Raw genomic sequence first — 19,488 nt, 5'->3', positions numbered from 1 at the left:
TTCCATGGTTGTGGAAGCACCAGTTGAAGAAGAGATAGATGTCGTAACTATGTTTGTAGTATCCGCTGATGGGGTATTGCATGAAATTACATCCCAGAAAAATGAGACACACAATGTGGAGGAAGAAGGGGCCATTGTGGTTGTTGAAGGGGATGCAGTAGCAGATACTACTGGGGAATCACATGTGGAACCTGATCCCTTTCTAGAGGACCCAGGTCAGGGCTCTCATCCCCAGGACAGTACTGTTCCCGCATTCGATGTTGTGCCCCTGGAAATTCAAGCACCTCAAATGCGATTTAGTGATGAAGAAGACCTAGATAATGTGTCTCTTGATGCATTCATAAGTAAGCGAAAGGTTGTGTCCACCATGGAATCTGAAATCAAACGACCTACTACCAGGCTTCAAATCAAAGTGGCCTACGACTCTGCTCTTCAAAAGAGCAAGAAGAGTAGTAAGAAGAAAAGAAGAAAGTTGGTGAAGGATGGTGTACCTGTAAGTGTTGAGGCGATCCCTATAGTTGAGATAGAAGAGGGAACCCCAGAGGAACCTAGTTCACTTTTTAGGCGGTCCTCGAAAAAGGTAAAGCCTGTTTCAATAGAGAAAGGGTCAATATCTAAGTCTAAGATGAAGGAGGTAGTGAGTGAGTTTTCCATGTCTGATGAGGATGTACTAGTCAAGTCCAAGGGAAAAGGCAAATTCAGTGGAGAGAAGTTTGGGAAGCGCAAGTTTGAATCTGTTGAAGAACCTAATTCTGTGAAGAAAATGAGAAGTGAAGTCAGTTTTGGCTCTGAGCGCCTGAGGCATCAAAAAGTTCTACTGGGTCGTACATTTGACCCAACAATCTCTGAGATGGCTGGAATGCGCCAAATTCTGGAAATGGTCGAGTTTCAACGTTGGGTGCATCTATTTTACATTAATGCACCTAAGGTGTATGAGGAGGAGGTACAAAGTTTCTTCGCTAGCCTCTTTCCAGTTGATACTGACCATGTATGTGCTTTGGTCAATGGGGTGGACATCGTCTTTGAAGTAAAATTATTTGGAGAGATTTTAAAAGTTCCTACAGTTGAGGTGTCGAGTGTACGAGATGTTTGTCAGTATAACTTCAGAAATGCAGTGGTAAAATACAATGCTAATTAGAAAGGGGACAAGATCCATAAGAAAGCACTACTCCCTGTTTACCAGCTGCTGTTTGAATTGGTTAACAAAGTCCTGTTGCCTCGAGCTGAAAGGAGGTCAATGACTTCTAAGTTTGATATATTCCTAATGGAGCAACTGGACGGTTTCAATCCTGTAAGTTTGCCTGCTATTATGATTAAACACATGCAAAAAGTTGCCACCTTCAAGGACGGTAATCATGGCCTTCCCTATGGATTCTTGCTTACTCAAGTGTTCAAATTCTTTAATGTTCCACAGGGAATAAGTAAAGTGGGAACTCGAAAGCAGACATTCTCACAGACAACTTTGGAAGAGTGCGAGTGTGTGGAAAAGTATGGGGGTGATGTTTTAAGCGTCAATACTACACAAGAGGGGGAGTGATTTGTGTGGTACCCAATTTTTGCTTAACTAAACTATAGAAGAACCTGGTTCTTCTAGATGTTCCAACTACTACTGTTTGTGGAATAATAAATACAGAAAATAAAGAACACAGAGATTTTTACGTGGAAAACACCTGGCTCAAAAGGTGAAAAAACCACGACCTATTACTTAGTAGGATTTTTCCAAACTTCCACTAAAATCACTGAGCCAAAACAGCATTTACAAAAACTCTTTGTAAACCTAAGGATTAATCTAATCCCGTTGTGGCACACAACCTCAACTGTTGCGACAACTTCAAGTTAACTCCAACTTGAACACTTTAGGTACCTAATACAATTGCTTCTATAAAAGCTGAAAGGCACAATGTAAAATCACCGACTACAATTGAACTAGAATAAAAGATAGACACATGGAATTGGTTCTTCTATCTCGTTCAAGTAGCTCCAGGATTGCACACTCAAATCACACATAAATTGTTTGCAAAATCGCTTTGCTCTTTTACTCTCAATTTAAGTTTAACTTCTGCTTATGTGCATTACCTGTAAAAGAGAATAACACTGACATTTAATAGGTTAGTAATCAGAGTTTGACTGAGATTCAATTGCTACTCTTCTATCGTATAAGAGTTCATGGTGATCTCAAATTCTAATACTATCTTCTTCCTAAACTGTGTTCTCTTCATGTAAGGAGTCTTTCTCTCCTTATCCAATATGCAACTTTTTCGATCAGATCAGGAGATATTGCTTCTTGATCAGTTATATTTATCTTCTTCACGTGCATATCATATGTACAGGTTGATCATGACTGTGGTTCACAAGATGGACCTGGTCCATGTTTGAGTTCTTTTGTCAATCTTCAAAACTTCATCTGTTCTTGGGCCAACAAATTCCCCTGTTTTGATGATGACAAACTCTGTGCTTTTTACTTACTTGGATACTGTAAGAACTCAGCTTAACCATCAATACAAAGTTTAGAAAATTCACTTATCATCAATGACTAGGTTAATTAGGTTATAAATATCACTTATTCAGAATATGTAAAACACAATATCTCTTCCCCTTTTGGCATCATCGAAAAGTTGCATACAAAGTGTGAGTCCCAGATTTTAATAAGTACTCATGGCCACTGGGGCAACTATAAGTGCAATCATGGTTTAATCATCAGTAATCAAACAAACATATTTAAATTATCACGGAAAGATTATCATTGAACAAGAGCAAAAACAGTAGATATCATTGATAGAGATATGTTGCTACCACAATCCACAACCAGAAAGCAAAAAACATTTAAAATATGAGCAAAAAGATAGAAAAATTCCTAATTTGGGTCACTGAAGGTACTAGACATGTCCAGGAGACAAAAGCTATGATTCCTAAGGCTTGGGGGAGCTAGAGGGTTGGTTTTGGGCTTGGAGATTATTCAGTATATTATGAAGAGTTCTATTATTCTTCTATTTTTCTTTGGTAAGCTCAGTTCTGAGAGCATCCCTCTCAGATTCCACCTCTGCCACACGAGCCTTGAGCCTAGCTATCTCAGCATCCTTGGCTTTACATTCCTGAACTAAATCCCTGACTTTGCTATTGATAGGAGTTTCCTTAGATGAATCAGGTTCATTTGGGATGACACTGACTAAGTAGTCACAAGCAATCAGAGTGTTAATGCCAAAATGATCCTTGCTTGAGGCCATTTCCCATTTCTTCAGATGCACACTGCACCTATCTAGAATCGTAGTCAGAATAAAGCCATAGAGGGTAGCATGAGCCTTGGAGCCATTTATGACCCTGTCCAGCAGCTTGATGATGAAGGCACGCCAATTAATTTGCCTTCCACTTTCCAGGCACTCCATAAGAACTAGGTCCATATAATTGGCAATATGCCTTCTCTCCTGTCTCGGTAATAGGCACTTATTGACAAATTCAAATAAGACCTTGTGTTGAGGCCTCATTTCACTTTTCTGAACAAACCTGGCTTTATTCACATCTTCAGCATCACAAAACCTCCTGGTAAGTTCAAGGGCAGTAGGAAGGGAGTCCAGACAAGGCCACATTTGCCTTGTATAGTCATCAAACCCTTCAAAGGGTATATCAAGGATCTCTCCCAGTTTTTCTGTATCAAAGGACACTTGAACTCCTTTCACCAGGCTGCTAACCTTGCCATCTTTAACCTCTGTATTTGCCATAAACTCAATTATCTCATTCCTAGCTAGCCTACCATCCATCTGAAGGACCATGTCCTTTCATCCCTGACCAGCTAAGGCATCCACCAGTCTCATCATTCCTGGCTCCACCGGGTCTTTCAGCAGTCTACCCTTCAAAATCTTTCTTTTGCCAAACATGGTAAGCTTGTCTTGTTTACATCAGAATCACCTTCTACTTCTTCTCCACTCCATTCCTCCCCTTCAGAAACTTTCACTTGTTTACTTTTCACTACAAACCTTGTCTTCTTAGCTAGTGAAGGTTCAACAGCCTCAGACACAGAGTAAGACTTCTTGGAATAAGTCTTGGGCTTTTTGGGCTTGGGGGTTTGACCCTCTACTGGTTGAACTTTCTCCTGATGGATATGTTCCATCTCCTCAACCTCCACAGCCTCTGAGGACTCTGTAACCTTCCCTTTTACTTTAGTCAACTTTTTCTTCTCACTCTCAGCTAGAGCCTTTTGGAGATCACTCTCACTCTGCTTTACCCTGCTTCTTGTAGCTCTACCCTTTGAACATGCGGCACGATTTCATCAGCCTTTTAATTTGACTTAGCATGCCTTGTCATTTTGACACCTGGCTTAATCCTATTGGCTTTTTCATTTGACTTGGCGTGCCACACCATTTAACATGTGGTTACCAAATTGTGCCTATAGGAAGATGTTATCTTCGGCTTAATGAAGTAGGCTCATCACTTTAGCCCAATGAACTTGAACTAATTTATTAAGTTCATCTATATCGGACTTATATAATTATATTCGCCCAATAAATTTATTTGGACTAATATATCTTGAATTTAAAATATAGTCCCAATTATTTTATTAAATTTAAATTCAATAAAATTTAAATGCTTACAGGGTGCGTACTGAAAGTACAAGGCATGGAGCATCCCGAATAAAAACATAATAAAATACTGCATATTATATTAGTATATAAATATATAGGCATTCAAGTTTTCTTTAATTCTAATTAAAAACAAACAGTCAATGCTAAACTTAAATTCCCAAAGTAAAATTAATTATCACGATTATCAAACATTACCAAATTGTTCCATTTTTATTCTCTTAAAAAATATAATATAAAACTTAAAAGATCTTTTTTCCTCATCAAAAAAAGAAAAAGAACAACGAAAGATTCAAGAACAACTAGTAAAATACATTTATATGCAATCTTTCTTTAATGGATAGAATCGTTAATCAATAGTTGTATTCATGATAATTTTCACAAATGATATTCGTTGTAATAGTTAAAGAATTAGGAATGTATTAGGTTCTTCATCATCCAACAATATGCAAACAAATTTAACAAATTAAAGGAGAAATTTCTCACCCGAAATGAACGCCAAAAGTTCTAATTGTTGTTAATGTCAGGGAGGTAACGGTTTGCAGGTTCTTAAAGAAAATATGTGTAACGACTCGGTCAGTCGTTTTGAGTATTTTAACATTGATCCCCTATTTATTGTCTCCTTTTATGTTATATTGTGATTATGTAACTTGTCCGTATATTCGGTTTTGGGTTTCGGGTGATTTTCGGAGTGAAATGGGATACATAATCCCTAAGTTTGAGCCTTAAGTTGATAGAGTTGACAATAGTTTGACTTTTGTGTATACGACTCAGAAATAGAGTTTGACGGCTCCAACAGCTCTGTATGGTGATTTTTAACTTAGGAACGTGTCCGGATGTTGATTTGGAGGTCCGTAGGTTGTTTCGGCATGAATTAGCGAAAGTTGAAGGTTTGGAAGGTTGGAAAGTTTTACCGGTAGTTGACTTTATTGATATCGGGGTTGGACTTTGATTCTGAAAGTTGGAATAGGTCTGTCATGTCATTTATGACTTGTGTGCAAAATTTGAAGTCAATCGGAGTTGTTTCGGTATGAATCGACATTAGTTTTGGAATTCGGAAGTTCATAAGTTCATTAGGCTTGAATCGACGCGCGATTCGTGGTTGTAGTGTTGTTTGATGTGATTTGACGCTTTGAGCATGTTCATACGATGTTTTAGGACTTTTTTGTATGTTTGGTTGAGGTCCCGGGGCCTCGGGTGTAATTCGGACCATGTTGGGTGCATTTCGGAACCTTAAGGATTGTTGAAGCTATTGGTTTTCTACAGGTCTGGTTTCCTTCTACGCGTTTGCGAAGGTTTTACTGTGTTCGCGTAGAGACTTCAAGGGTTGTTAGAAATTTACATTTCGCATTCGCAAAGAAGGGCACGCGTTTGGTTTATGTGTTTGCGAAGATTGGGATCATTTGTCCATCGCGTTCGCGAGTGGGTTCTCGTGTTTGTGGAAGAGGACTTTTGGCAACACCTTAATTTAAAATTGAGGGTTCTATCTCATATTTCATATTTTGGACCTAGAGAGCTCGGTGTGAGGCGATTTTTTGAGGGTTCTTCAAGGAGATTATTGGGGTAAGTAATTCTAACCTGGATTGGACTATATTTCATAAATCTATCACCATTTTCATCGTTTAAGTAGGGATTTGAGTTGAAAATTTGGGGAAAATGGAAAAAACTTCCTAGACTAACATTTTGAGTTTTGAAAGGTGATTTGAGATCGAATTTGAGTAATTCTCGTATGGTTGGACTCATTATCGAATGAGTATATGAATTTTATAATTTTGGTCGGGTCCCGAGGCGCGAGCCCGTGTTGACTTTTTGAGTTGAATTTTTATTATTTTGCAAAGATTGTAACTCTATTATTCGAATTAGCTTCCTATAGTTTATATTTATGGTATGAAGTTGTTTTGGCTAGATTCGAGTCGTTCGAAGTTGGATAATCGAGGAAAATGCCTACTAGTGGATTGAGTTAACGTGTCTTATCTAACTTTGCGTGGAGGAATTACCCCTTAGGATTAGTGTTGTTTGTGATAATTGTGATATTGAAAGCCATATATGCAAGGTGACGAGTGAGTGCATGGTCTAAATGTGAAAATTACCGGTTTTAGATATGTAGATTCCTTTCATGCCTTAATTGAGTTACCTTAACATATTATAATCATAATTTTTAGTCTATTTTCACACGTTCTACTTGTCTTATCTCTTACTTGCTAATTACTCTACATGTTTAGTTGAAGTTCTTGTTTCCTTTATTCCGTATTTATTATTTAATCGTTGAACTCTTTTTTTGAAGTTGTTATTCTTGGAATATCTTGTTGTTGAAATATATATTGAGTTGTAAAGGCCTTGATTTGCATTGAGTCAAAGTGTTAAGTTGTGAAATACTATTCTTGCTGAGTTATTCCCCACCGGTTATTATTGTTGAGACTCTTGTGTACTTTGTGGTTAAGCCATGGGCTCTTTGTTGTGAAAACACTGTTATTGTTATTTTACGTGGCAAGTTGTGATGTTGTGCACTTGAGGTGCGATTTGTGATACGTTGTGATATTGATACGCGTGCGGTGGTATAAGATTTTGGGGTTGAAATGCATGCGGTGAGATAAGATGTGCTTGATACCCGTGGCTAGTAGGGAAACTATTAGAAGCCATATGGTGTGATAAGGTGGGCTAAAACGCGAGATGCTATTTCGGAAAAATAATTTTTAAAACCAAATGCAAGGCTCTCGCAGTGATATAAGGAAAGATCGTGAATTATTCTTGTGATTTGAGACTACAAGGCGGTACCTCGGTGGTGACTCTTGTTGGTATTTCTCTATTGCTGCATTTGTCTTTAATTATTTTGTTTCCTTAGCATATCATCCTTGCTTTTCTCCGTGTTGCATTGATTGCTTTAGTTCCGTGTAGCTAAGTTTGATATGCTATTTGTTGTTTCAATTTCATTATTATCATTTCTATACTGTCATACACTTGTACAGTTTTTCTTATTTATTCCAGTAGGGCCTTGACCTGACTTCGTCACTACTCTACCGAGGTTAGACTTGGCACTTACTGGGTACCATTATGGTGTACTCATGCTACGCTTTTGCACATCTTTTTGCGCAGATCCAGATACTTTCTACCAGTCCAGGCAATAGTGGAGGTTCAGTTTCAAAGACTTCAAGGTATAACTGCCGGCGTCCGCATGCCTCGGAGTCCCACTCTACCTGGATTATTTTATTTCCCTATCCTTATTTAGACACTAATGTATAGAGATGTTCAGTATCACTTCATAGAGCTTTTGACTTGTATTTCACCGAATTTTGGGCTATTATATATATATAGAGAGAGAGAGTTGTGGAGATTTTCTGTATATTAGTTGTTGAGTTTTGAGACTTTAATTTTTATTTCAATTATTTTCGCATGTTGTTAGGCTTATCTAATCTTAGAATCTAGGTGCCGTCATGACATCCAACGGAGGAAAATTAGGGTCGTGACAAGATGATTAAAGTAAGTTATGGAGATGGGTAGAGAGGTTAGGGTTGTACAAATGTTTAGAAATGGTGCTTTTGGGAGTAAAAAAAATATTATGAATAATATGGTGAAATTGTTGATCAAGCTAAAAGTGTTTATAAGCTAAAATTTTATAAACTAGAGTTGACCAACTTATGATAATTCTGTTTTAGTCCAAGCTTCTTTTTGGTCAAAAGTATTTTTTTTGTTGGCAAAAGTACTTTTCCCCTTATAGATAAGGTGTTTAGCCAAGCTCTTAGAAGTAAAAAAATATTTTTGAATAAAAGCGGAAGCAATTTTGGGAAGTAGAAACAATAGCTTATTCCCAAAGAAACTTTTTAAAAAAACGTTTTTGAGAAAAACACATTTTTTAGAAATATTTTTAAAAGCTTGCCACATACTAATTATTGTTCAAAAGTGATTTTCACCAAAAATACTTTTTAAAATAAGCTAATTTTAGAAGCTTGACCAAACATGCTATTATTTTGGCTTATAATCACTTAATTTATTAAGTACTTTTCGTGTTTGCCAAATATGTAAATAACCAAAAAGTACTTATAAGCGGGTTTGTACTAGAGACTTGAGTTTTGCTTGTTTGGCCAAACTTCTAAAATCAGCTTATATTTGAGAAGTATTTTTCTTAAAGTACTTTTGGTGAGAAGTGATTTGTGTTTGGCTAATTAATTTGAAAAATAATTAAGAACAACAATTAATATTTGACCAATCTTTTAAAAGAGATTTTAAGTGTACGTTTCTCAAAAATACTTAAAAAAGTATATTTGAGGAGAAACTATTTTTTTTTATTTTTTAAAATTACTTCTGCTCGTACCTAAAAAAACATTTTTTTCCTTCTAAAAGTTTAAAACTTTTTTTTAAAAAAATACTTTTCGCCTGTAGCCTCTAAGCAATTACAGAACCGTCACGGGCATAAAACGGGCCGGGTTTTATCCGAGCCGAAGTTTGGGGTTTCTTGGTAGTTGGGCGAAGGAAAGGGTTTTACACTCTTCACTACCTGAGCTCTCTTCCCTCCACGTAGCCGCAGTCAAGAAGAAGGAAGTCACCTCCTCCTCCTCCTCCTTCTTCTTCTTCTCATTTGTTATATTTATTTTCATTCAAGTCTTACGCAGTTGGATCCAGACGCAGATCCTTAGAATAATCTGCAATGGCCACTCTCGTTCCTCCTACAACCACTGTTCCCCCAGCTGGTTCCAAACCGGCGGCTGTCGAACCGGAGAAAGTTGATTATTCGAACTTGCCTTGCCCTATTCCCTATGAAGAAATTCACCGCGAAGCTCTCAGTTAGTTTCACTCTACACTTCATGCTTATCATTGTGCTTATTTACTTTTTTTTTACTCATGATTTTACTCTATATAGGTATTGTATGGAGTGAAATGCAACTGAAACATATGTTTGTTGAAAGACTGAAACTGCTTAATGTCCATTTAGTTTTAAAGCCTAGCTGCTGCAGAAGTTGTTGGGTGAATGTAAATCTGAATTTATTCGAAACTACCCATTAAAATAATATTTTGGTTATACATAATGTTTACTAATGATCACTGCAATGTCGCCTACAACAACAACAACATACCCAGTACATAAATAGAAAAAACTTTGAGTAGCCTTTCCAAAGGTTTATTAGTGCTACTAAATCTGGCACTTATCAGTGCTTCAGGAATAAAATCTTAACCAGCTTTTGAAATCATAATCAAGTTAAATGGGGCTGTATATTGGCAGTTTTAGCATCTCTTTCCCTTCTATGTCTATATTTCAGGCTTAGGTTGATCCACCTATTAATTCTGCCGCTTATTGATGTGCTTCTTTTCCTAATAAAGTCTTATCGCTTGGCTTCTCTTACAGTTCTTTCATGTATGTGTTATATGCTTGGAAAGGGGAGGATTAATTAAAACATGTCTTTTGTTGGCAGTGTCTTTAAAGCCAGAACTTTTTGAAGGATTGCGCTTTGATTTCACCAAAGGACTTAATCAGAGATTTTCACTCAGTCACAGGTTAGATTTGGTCTTTCTAAAAAAGCACACATCAGGCTTATTGGTATGCTTTCTGCTTTCCTGGAGGGGATGTATGTTTTCTTGATGATGAGTTAAATTTGGTTCCTACTTGTCAGTGTACTTATGGGTCCCACAGAACTTCCTTCTCAGTCTACAGAGACAATCAAAATTCCAACAGCTCACTATGAGTTTGGTGCTAACTTTATAGATCCGAAGGTGTGTACTCAATAGTGTCCCTCTTCAAGTGTCTGAACTTTGAATCATGAGGATCTAATCATGGAGCCATTACTGTTTGATACAGCTGATGCTTTTCGGCAGAGTATTGACAGATGGAAGGGTTAATGCTAGAGTGAAGTGTGATTTATCTGAGAATCTTACCTTGAAGGCGAATGGTCAGGTAAATATTCACGTTCAGATTTTAGTCGTGCGCTCTTTGATGATGTCAATGGAGTGGTTGATGTAGATTCTATCACAAGGTCAAGAAAAATAACTATCAGTTTTATTCTTACCAGTTGACCGGTGAGCCACACATGTCGCATGGCATGGTTAATTTCGACTACAAGGTAATTGTCTTTCTGTTTCTGTATAATCATTCAAGGATGTACCAGTACGATACTAACATAAATGATGCTTACCGTTGGGATGCATGATATACTGTTGGGATGCATGATATATAGCTGCCTTCTTTTGGTCAAGTGGTATCATGAACACAACGCACTAGAGGTGGTGATACTAAGTAGTGTGTGCTTGTCTTCTGTTCATATACAGGGAAAAGATCACAGGTCCCAATTTCAACTCGGGAATGGTGCATTATTTGGAGCCAGCTACATCCAGGTGAAAGATCTAAACTTTGTTATCCGTCACTTGACAAGGCAAACGAGATTAACTTGAAACAAATTTAGTGTTTAAATCATGAAAGGCTGAAATGCTTCAAAATTTGAATGGCCTTCTCTTTGCCCATTCATCGTAAGAAACAGTCTAAAGGCTTCAGACGTTCCACTACTTGCACGAAGTATCTTGAGTTTTGAAGCGACTCAATTTTGGTTATCCTAGTATATTTTCATGCTCAAGACGGTAAAGCTAAGTAACTTAATCACTTAGGGTTGCGTCTCAAGGCTACAGTAATGGAAAGAAAAAGGTACATAAAATTGCTAGGACTAAAATGTAGAGTGAAGTGGAAAATGAAACAAGAGTAACAATCAGAACTTGAAAGTCAGATGACATAACTTTATTAAAAAAAGTAAAACATAAAAAATGAAGTCCGATGACATAAGTGGGCATGGTGCTAATAGGAGGAAAAACTAGGGACTGATGTGGCTTCATTAACACTACATTGATTCCCAGCGGAAAAGGAAACTGAAATATTCACTCATTGATATAGAAAGCTAAAATGTGTTCCTCAAACCATGATCTCCGAAGTAGTAAGAATGTCAAATTGGCATTGCCTATTACCTTCACTTCCCTTTACCACCAAAATATTACCTATTAAAAACTATGCCATTGGATCTACTAAATCTTCTTTGCTGTCAACCTTTTGAGTTCATAAAGATTTCCCGATCCCAGTTTAACAAAATATGGGTACACTCCCCAGGGAACACAACATGATAAGCCAATTTTCACCAAACAGAAGCAACATGTACTTAAGTTACGCAGTGCGTGTTTGGTAAATAGAAGTTCTGGGATCTGTTCGGAAAGTGTTGGTTGGCGCCTGGTGATTTTATGTGGGAGGTAGTAAAGAGATTGGTGATTGCTCACCGAGCTTGAGCAGTTGTGGGTGTTATTTGTTGGAGAGGCCACAATTGGCAGTGAGATTTAAAAGGGGAGGTAATTTGAGGATAGGTGTTTACCTCTCCTTCACAACTAAAATTTTCTTGTCAAAAAGACAAAAACTATGCCCATTTGAACTGTTGCATCTTTTCAAGACTCAACTTTGTGAGTTCCAATTCCCAGTTAAAGAAAACCTGCATATCTTCGCCGATCTAAAGATCCATTCTTATGCAACTACATGGCAAGCCTATTTCCACCAGCATAAGTACATGTTCTTAAGTTAGGCAGTCAGTGGTGGTAAATAAAAGTGCGTTTAGGGTTTACTTGAAAAGTGTGTGGTTGGTGGCTGGCAATTCCAGGTGTGCAGTAGTCACGAGGGTCGAGGTGCAGCAATGATTTGCTCAACGAACTTGAATAGTTGTGACTTCGTAGAATTAGGAGGTTTTATATTTGGTGAGGCTACCCTTTGGTGGTTAACCATTAAAGGGGACCTAACCTGGTGTAGGTGGTTGACTAATTGTCTTGAAGCACGAAGTCTAGTATATTGGTGAGAGGAAAATATTTCAAAGGGACATGTTGACCTGAATTGTACCAGTCTAGGTTATTACTCATTTTTGTACATGATGTATAATTCCAATTATTTCTTCAATTTAGAAAACTAAAGAGAATAAGGCACCTTTTGTGGGAGGGGGAGATAAGAGTACATTTTGGAAGAAGATCTGGAACTCAGAGGACCGAAGAAGGTTGCCTTATTTACATGATGCAGAACGAAGAATTACATCATGAAGGTTGACGACCTTTAAAAAAAGAATCAAATTGTAGTAAATTGATGCAGGACGTGCAAAGAGTACAGGAAAGAGAGGCTGATCATCTACTTCTGCAATTACTTCTGCATTGCAGAGTCACCTCAGAGTTTGGGCCTTGGTTTACTTGGCATTATTTGACTGTAGTTGAGGCGTTGTAGCACAAATGAATCTGACATGTCTTCTCTGACAATTTGGAAATAGAGGAATTGAAGAATCTTCAGGGAGAGAAGGAACCTAGGGAGCATAAACTATAAAGAGTTGTAGTTTTTGTTTCTTTTAAGGTGTAAAGTAAACTAGTACTGTCTTGCATAGCTAATTGGGTTAACTTGGTGAAAGATCATGGTTAATTCGTGGAGGGATTTTGAAAATTCTTTTGGCATTGTGTCAGTGCATTATTAATGAAATTATCCTGATCTAAAGAAGAAAATGAAAGCCCAGAATGAAGTAACGATGTTTACAGATGGCCTGATTTTCTTGTGAGAATTAGAAATTCTATCAAAATTATGTGGTTTTACTTTGATTAATGAAGTGTTTCTGAAATCAAGTTGACGTATTAGTGGACTACATTTTGGTTCTATTCTTGCCAGTTATTTTTTGGGAACTTAGCGTTACACACCAATCAGATTAGTGGACTACATTTTGGTTGTGCTTTGTGATGCCTTTTGGTCATCCTTGGGCACGTGTCATCTTCATCGTGTTCCTCTCATGCTTATGTAGATCAAAATCTATGCTTGTTGGAAATACATTTGGTAACTAAGCCTTGATCTATCTTTGCAGAGTGTCACTCCACATTTGTCTCTGGGTGGGGAAGTATTCTGGGCTGGCCAGCACCGGAAATCTGGCATTGGTTATGCTGCTCGCTATAATACTGATAAGATGGTATTTACTTGTTAGGATACATTAATGCTTAGTGTTCAATCTTTATCATCGCCGTGGATCATTTTTTTTTTTGCTGCTTTGGGTTTGTTTTCTTTTTTCCTTTTTGTTATGTCTGTATGTTTCTTAATGGTCTTATTATATTGTTAGAATTCTTGATATTGGTAATACATGTTAGCAGCTAAATTGATTGAGGATAACATAATTTTCTATTTTGAAATGCACTAGCAACTTAAGTTGATTGACCTGCCTCTTCATTTTCTTACCACACTTCTCTTCCAGAAGAAAAGAATGTGTTTCTTCATGCTTACGGCATTTTATCTTAAAATCATGGTTTGATTACTGGAATGTTGCTTAACAGTTGAAGATCTCTGTTTAATACGTTGTTTGTAGTGAATTAGTTGTTGCTACATCCTGGCCCATAATATCGACCAAAAACTTTCAATTTTCAAGTGCAGCGCTACATATAGCCATTTTTCTTTGTTCTGGGGTTTTTCGTCCATTTAAATTAGAGGACCTGACAGTCTGTGGACATCCAGGTGTGAGGTTTTTGATAGCAAATGAAATTTAGAATCTATTTGATATGCAATTCGGTTGATAGCTTCTTCAAAGGATATATGAATTGGAAGATTTGGCAAAAAGAAGCACAAGAATGTAGATGGCATTCTGATAAAAAGTAGAAATTTCTATGGCTTTACTGCAGTTAGATGATATTTTAGAGGAATAATGAATCCAGTTCTTCCTTTTTGTGTTATTATGTTTTCCAGGTCTTTCCTTTATATTACTCCTAGTGTTATTTTCATATAAGAGTTCTGTTTTGGTTAGAAATGCATAGATTCAGTTGATAGCTCATTGCATGAAGTTCAATCTAGTTTCGTTCCTCTTGTTGCAGCTTTAAACCTTCATTTTTTCTTTTGGGTATTTGTCCTGTTTCCAGTACTTTTTCTAATTATTCACTAGTATTATCAATTTATTTCTTTGCTAGTTTTAAGGAATTCCATGGTTTAATTCAATATTTTCTTTGAGGGTTCTTCTTACATATTGTTTTTTCTCCCATTTGTCTTTCCTGTGTCTGCTTGCTAGTTGGTCATGCATACAAGATTAAGACACTCTCCCTCCCACCAACCCCACCCAACCCCCCCCCCCCCCCCCCCCCCAAAAAAAAAAAAAAGTTAAGCATAAAGACACTTCAATCTATACCATTAGAAATAAGTCTTTTTTGATAAAAACTTTCAGAATTCTTTCTTTGTCGGGTTATAATGATTTTGTCTCTCGTGTTACTACTGTTTATCTTAAAATATATAAGGATGAGGGTTAGTTTTATCCTTCCTTTGTATTAAAAGACTGTTAAACACTTAAACTCCATATAACTCTTCTATAGAAATACTTTAAGTCAGATAGGAAATGTTGTGGCCATAATTCTTTTCTCTGTAGTAACAACAGCTGTGGAATAAATCAAACTGAGAGTCCATTTTTTAGCATATTTAAGAGTTGACACCATCTGCAGCGAAAAGAGAACTCTTGCATCGTGCTTTCTTTTGCTGATTATTGCCAACATGACATAAATCTGTAATTTGTGCGTTTGTACTTGCTCAGGTAAGTTCAGTTTTTCTTATAATCCATCTGTTGGTTTGTCTTCAGGTTGCCACTGGGCAAGTTGCTAGCACTGGTATGGTCGCACTGAGCTATGTTCAGAAAGTTTCTGAAAAGGTTTTGAACAGTCACCATTAAGTCACCCTCTTCTTGAGATGGTGGTAACCTATATTACTCGGATCCTTCAAAAATACTGTTGAGTGTGTCTTGGATCCTTCAAAAGTTATTCATTTTTGGAGTACCCGGCACGGGTGCAGTAGCATTTGTGGAGGATCCTAGTAACATAGATGGTAACTGAGTTTTGCTTAATGTCTTTTCTTCCAATCAGGTCTCTCTTGCATCAGACTTTATGTACAACTACATGTCCAGAGATGTCACGGCAAGTTTTGGTTATGATTACATCCTCCGGCAGGTAATTCTTTGGACATACTTTTCAGAAAATGTTGACTGGTGTCAATCACACCAGTGTGTGCATTTCAGGCAGCATTCCTTTTGTTATCTTGGAGATCTTGCACTTCATAAGTTTTTTTTTAAACTCGTATAAGAGCTGCAGTTTGCACGTTTGATTGAGGCAATTTGCACAGACTCCAAGAGACCATTTCTTGCATTTAGGTTTGATGTCTTTGTGTTGAGACAATATTTTTGTTCTCATCCATTTTAAGTAAAGATTTTGAATTTTCCTCGCTTTATTAAAAAAAATACTAGTAAAGACGATTGACTTTAATATGTTTTCCGTCTATTGACAAGTGTTACTGGCTGCTAATTTTTTTTTTGGGGGGTGGGGGGTATTTTTAGATTCTCTTTTAGGAGTTTCATGATCAACTTCGTCAACGCATATGAAAGCTTATGATATATATTTGTTTTTCCTGATTGGTTACTAGTTAATCTTTCCTTATGCGATTATGCATCATTTTGTAGTTACTTATCGTGTAATTCTTGTTTCTATGGAATTTATCGTGCTTGCAAAGGACTTAATCTTGGATCACAACACACCAATTTGACCTAGACATAGTAGGCTTTGTTATCCCGATGGCTACTTATCATTGCTCATCAGGAGTTTCACATTTATCAAAATAACAATATTGTATGCTTTGCAGTGTCGTCTTAGAGGTAAAATTGATTCAAATGGCTGCGTTGCTGCTTTCCTGGAAGAGCGCTTGAACATGGGTCTTAATTTCATTCTTTCAGCTGAGGTAGGTGCTGTGGATTTATCCCACTGTATTTCTGTGTTCTTCCCCACCTTGTAGTTCTGTCTTTGTGTTCTCCTCCACACCTTCTGCACACCCGACCCCCCTTAGTCTCTTGTGCTGGGTTGAGTTGAGTCGAGTCTCTTTCTATCTCAATGATATCAAATACCAGACTATTTTGATTTTGATACGTTTATGATTTTGCTTTTGCTTTCTAGTTTCACCCATTTTTTCCTTATTGCTTTTGGAAGTGATCTGATGCAGTCTGTCTGTACCATTCTACTTGATATTCTAAACGTGTGGTTAATTGTCACAGGTTGACCATAAAAAGAAAGACTACAAGTTTGGTTTCGGGCTTACAGTGGGAGAATAGGAAGGGTGGGTTTGGAGATTTAGTTTTTAGAAGTTGATCACAAGGTTGGAACTCAAAGCATCTTTACTCCGTATTCTTTTTCTACGCGATAAGGATCAAAGCATCAGTTTTGTAATTTTATTGAGCGACATTGTTTGTGCAATCAACTGCTGCAGCCATCGATCATTACTTGATTTTGTAGTTTGGGATGTTTATATGCCCAGTTTGTAGTTGTAGAGTTCACTTTTATTCAGAATGAGATAGCCCATTTGGCTACTCCACCACTTGAAGATGGGTAATAATTCTAAAGCTTGAATAGCACATTTGACTACTGGACCACAAATAGTCCTACTCGGGGAAACCTTTTGCTCTGGACTGGATTTGTCGTTAAATTAAAATTATTGTTCCTTTTTTCATCAGAAAAAACGTGATTTATTTATTGCCAAAAAAGTGAAGAGGGAGTGAAGAATCTATAGTCCTCAGATTGTTGGTGAGCTATTTTGATCCCCTTTTGCTCTTTGCCCTTTCACCCTGTCCTTTTAAACTTGTCGATTTTGGATGCATCTATATGAAATGGTTCAGAAAAATTCACTCCCAAAAGTGTTGTAGTTCTGCTTCCAAAAGTCAAAGCAAATTAATCTGACCGATTTCCTATGAAAACCTGTCAACTTGACTCTTGAAATATATCCAAGTTTTGAGATGAAAATCAACTGCGATGTTGTCATGGAGGGACACCATTTTTTGGTTGGACGTGATTTGGTTTGGGTATTACATTAATAATAAAATATTCAAATACTTATTGAAACTTTAAACTGATACAAAAAATTATATCTAGGGTTGTATTTAATTAGTTTAATAAATTTGAATGCTCAGAATTAATATTATATAAAAAGTATAAGTAGCTGGATAGAGACAAAAAAAATTGCACGGGTGCCCTATTTGATCGCTACCATTTAACCTATACCCACTTTTTAAAAACGTTTTAACCTTTACCCACTGTTTAAACAACTTCAGGCCTCTTTCTCCTCCTCCTTCTTCTCCTTCGTTTTCTGAATGTTGAAGAGTGAGATATTGTTATGCGTTCTAGCCTGATGATTCATATATATCTGTTTGTCCCATTATGTTCAGTTTGGTCTTATTCATAATAATTTAACCTCTTAGATATTTTAGCTTTATGGGCACATTGCTTTTTGGTTCTAATTTATCTGTAGTAACTTGTTTTCATGTCGAAAATATTTTTCATTCTTTAATCTTTGAAATGAACAACATCAATCGCTGCTAATCATGATCTATTAAATTCATTGTTATTTTAGAACTTCAGCTCTAAGAATGCCGAAGTTCAGCAAATATAAACAAAAATTTCAGCTCCTAGAATGCTGAAGTTCAGCAAATATGAAACAAACTTCAGCCCTGAAGTTCATCACAAACAGAACAAAGCTTCAGCTCAAACATGCTGAAGTTCATCAAATACAGAACAAAACTTCAACTAAAACATGCTGAAGTTCAACAAATACAAAACAAAGCTTCAGCTACTAGAATGCTGAAGTTTAGCAATTACAAACAAAAACTTCAGCCAACGCATGCTGTTGTTTTATTGAACTGAAGTTTGCCATTGCACTGTGAACTGAAGTTTGCATGATCGCCTTTGCAAGTAAAGCCAAACTTCATGCAAAAATATCTGAAGTTTTGCTACACTTCAGGCAAATTGTTTTTGCTACTTCAGACCTGTATGCCTGAAGTCACTCGAAAAGTGGGTACACTTGCAATTTTTTTTTACAAAGTGGGTATAAGTTAAAACGTGACCCAAAAAACGGGTATAAATGCAAATGCCCCCATGTTAAAAGGTTATAAATAATATTAATGGTAAACACGAGGGTTTGGAACTGACAAAATACTCAGGTCAAGACCCGAGTAAAACCTTTACTCAGGTCAATTGGTTTTGTACTTGTTTTTAATTTTGTGATCCCATCTCTTTTTTTATAAATGGGAGATTTGCTTTGCACACGAGAGATTTATCTTTTATACGTAAGAGATCTAAAAAAGACATTTTCTTAAATTCAACTTGTAAAAAGCCATGATACTGAGGTCAAGACCCGAGTAAATCCTTTACTCTTCATGCCCTTTGGATTGTGAGGGACTAATAAAGATAGCAGCCCCAGGAATGACAAAGAGCAAAGTAGGGCTTTTTTATTTTTTTATTTTTTTAAGATTAATAAATGAAAGTACAGTAACATAGGGGAAAAGTCTACTTCATGTCAGGTTCTAATTCGAAATAAATGCTAACTTGTTCATTGGATTAATAAGATACTCCTTTCGTTCCATTTACTTATTCAGTTTGTATTTTGCATTCTCTTAAAAATTACTAATAAGTAAGTATTTATTTTATTCATTATCTTTAAATACTTCGAAACATTAACTTGACCACTAGTACATCAATTACTTTGAGAATTGGTTAGTCTATGATAAGTGTAAATTGGAAAAAAATAATTAATCATCATTGATTTGCTAAAATGGACGAATAAAAAGAAAATTTAATTTTTCATAAGCTGGATCGGTAAAAGAGAAGAGAGGAAGTATTAATCACCACATTTTGATCCTTTTTTTTTTTTTTTGGAGATTTAGATACACTTCGGTTTCCCTTGATTTTTCTTTCTCCGATGAGTAAACAAGAGACGAAACAGGTAGGACCTTCGTATCATACCAACTATATTTGATGTTTTTACAAGGAAATAGACAAAGAGTGAACCACTTGTTGTTGCTGGTAGTATCTTTAGTCACTTTTCAACTGTTTTGGTATATAGTGGAGTATACTGTTTAGTAAATTACAAATTCTTGATTAGATAGAA

At 36.6% G+C, this 19,488-nt stretch overlaps 1 protein-coding gene across 1 annotated transcript; it reads left to right on the top strand.

Moving 5' to 3' along the window:
- Positions 1-9,004: 9,004 nt before the first annotated feature.
- Positions 9,005-16,970, top strand: LOC107777563 (mitochondrial import receptor subunit TOM40-1). Its single transcript, XM_016597617.2, has 11 exons — positions 9,005-9,352; positions 9,980-10,061; positions 10,178-10,277; positions 10,363-10,458; positions 10,574-10,624; positions 10,830-10,895; positions 13,412-13,513; positions 15,152-15,220; positions 15,432-15,515; positions 16,201-16,296; positions 16,607-16,970. The coding sequence occupies exons 1-11, from the start codon at positions 9,217-9,219 to the stop codon at positions 16,661-16,663; spliced, it is 939 nt and encodes a 312-aa protein (XP_016453103.1). The 5' UTR covers positions 9,005-9,216; the 3' UTR covers positions 16,664-16,970.
- Positions 16,971-19,488: the final 2,518 nt, after the last annotated feature.

This window comes from Nicotiana tabacum, chromosome 10 (assembly GCF_000715075.1).
Source record: "Nicotiana tabacum cultivar K326 chromosome 10, ASM71507v2, whole genome shotgun sequence".
Lineage (NCBI taxonomy): Eukaryota > Viridiplantae > Streptophyta > Magnoliopsida > Solanales > Solanaceae > Nicotiana > Nicotiana tabacum.
Note: the sequence above shows the minus strand (reverse complement) of the source record. Positions and strands in the feature narration are given on the sequence as shown.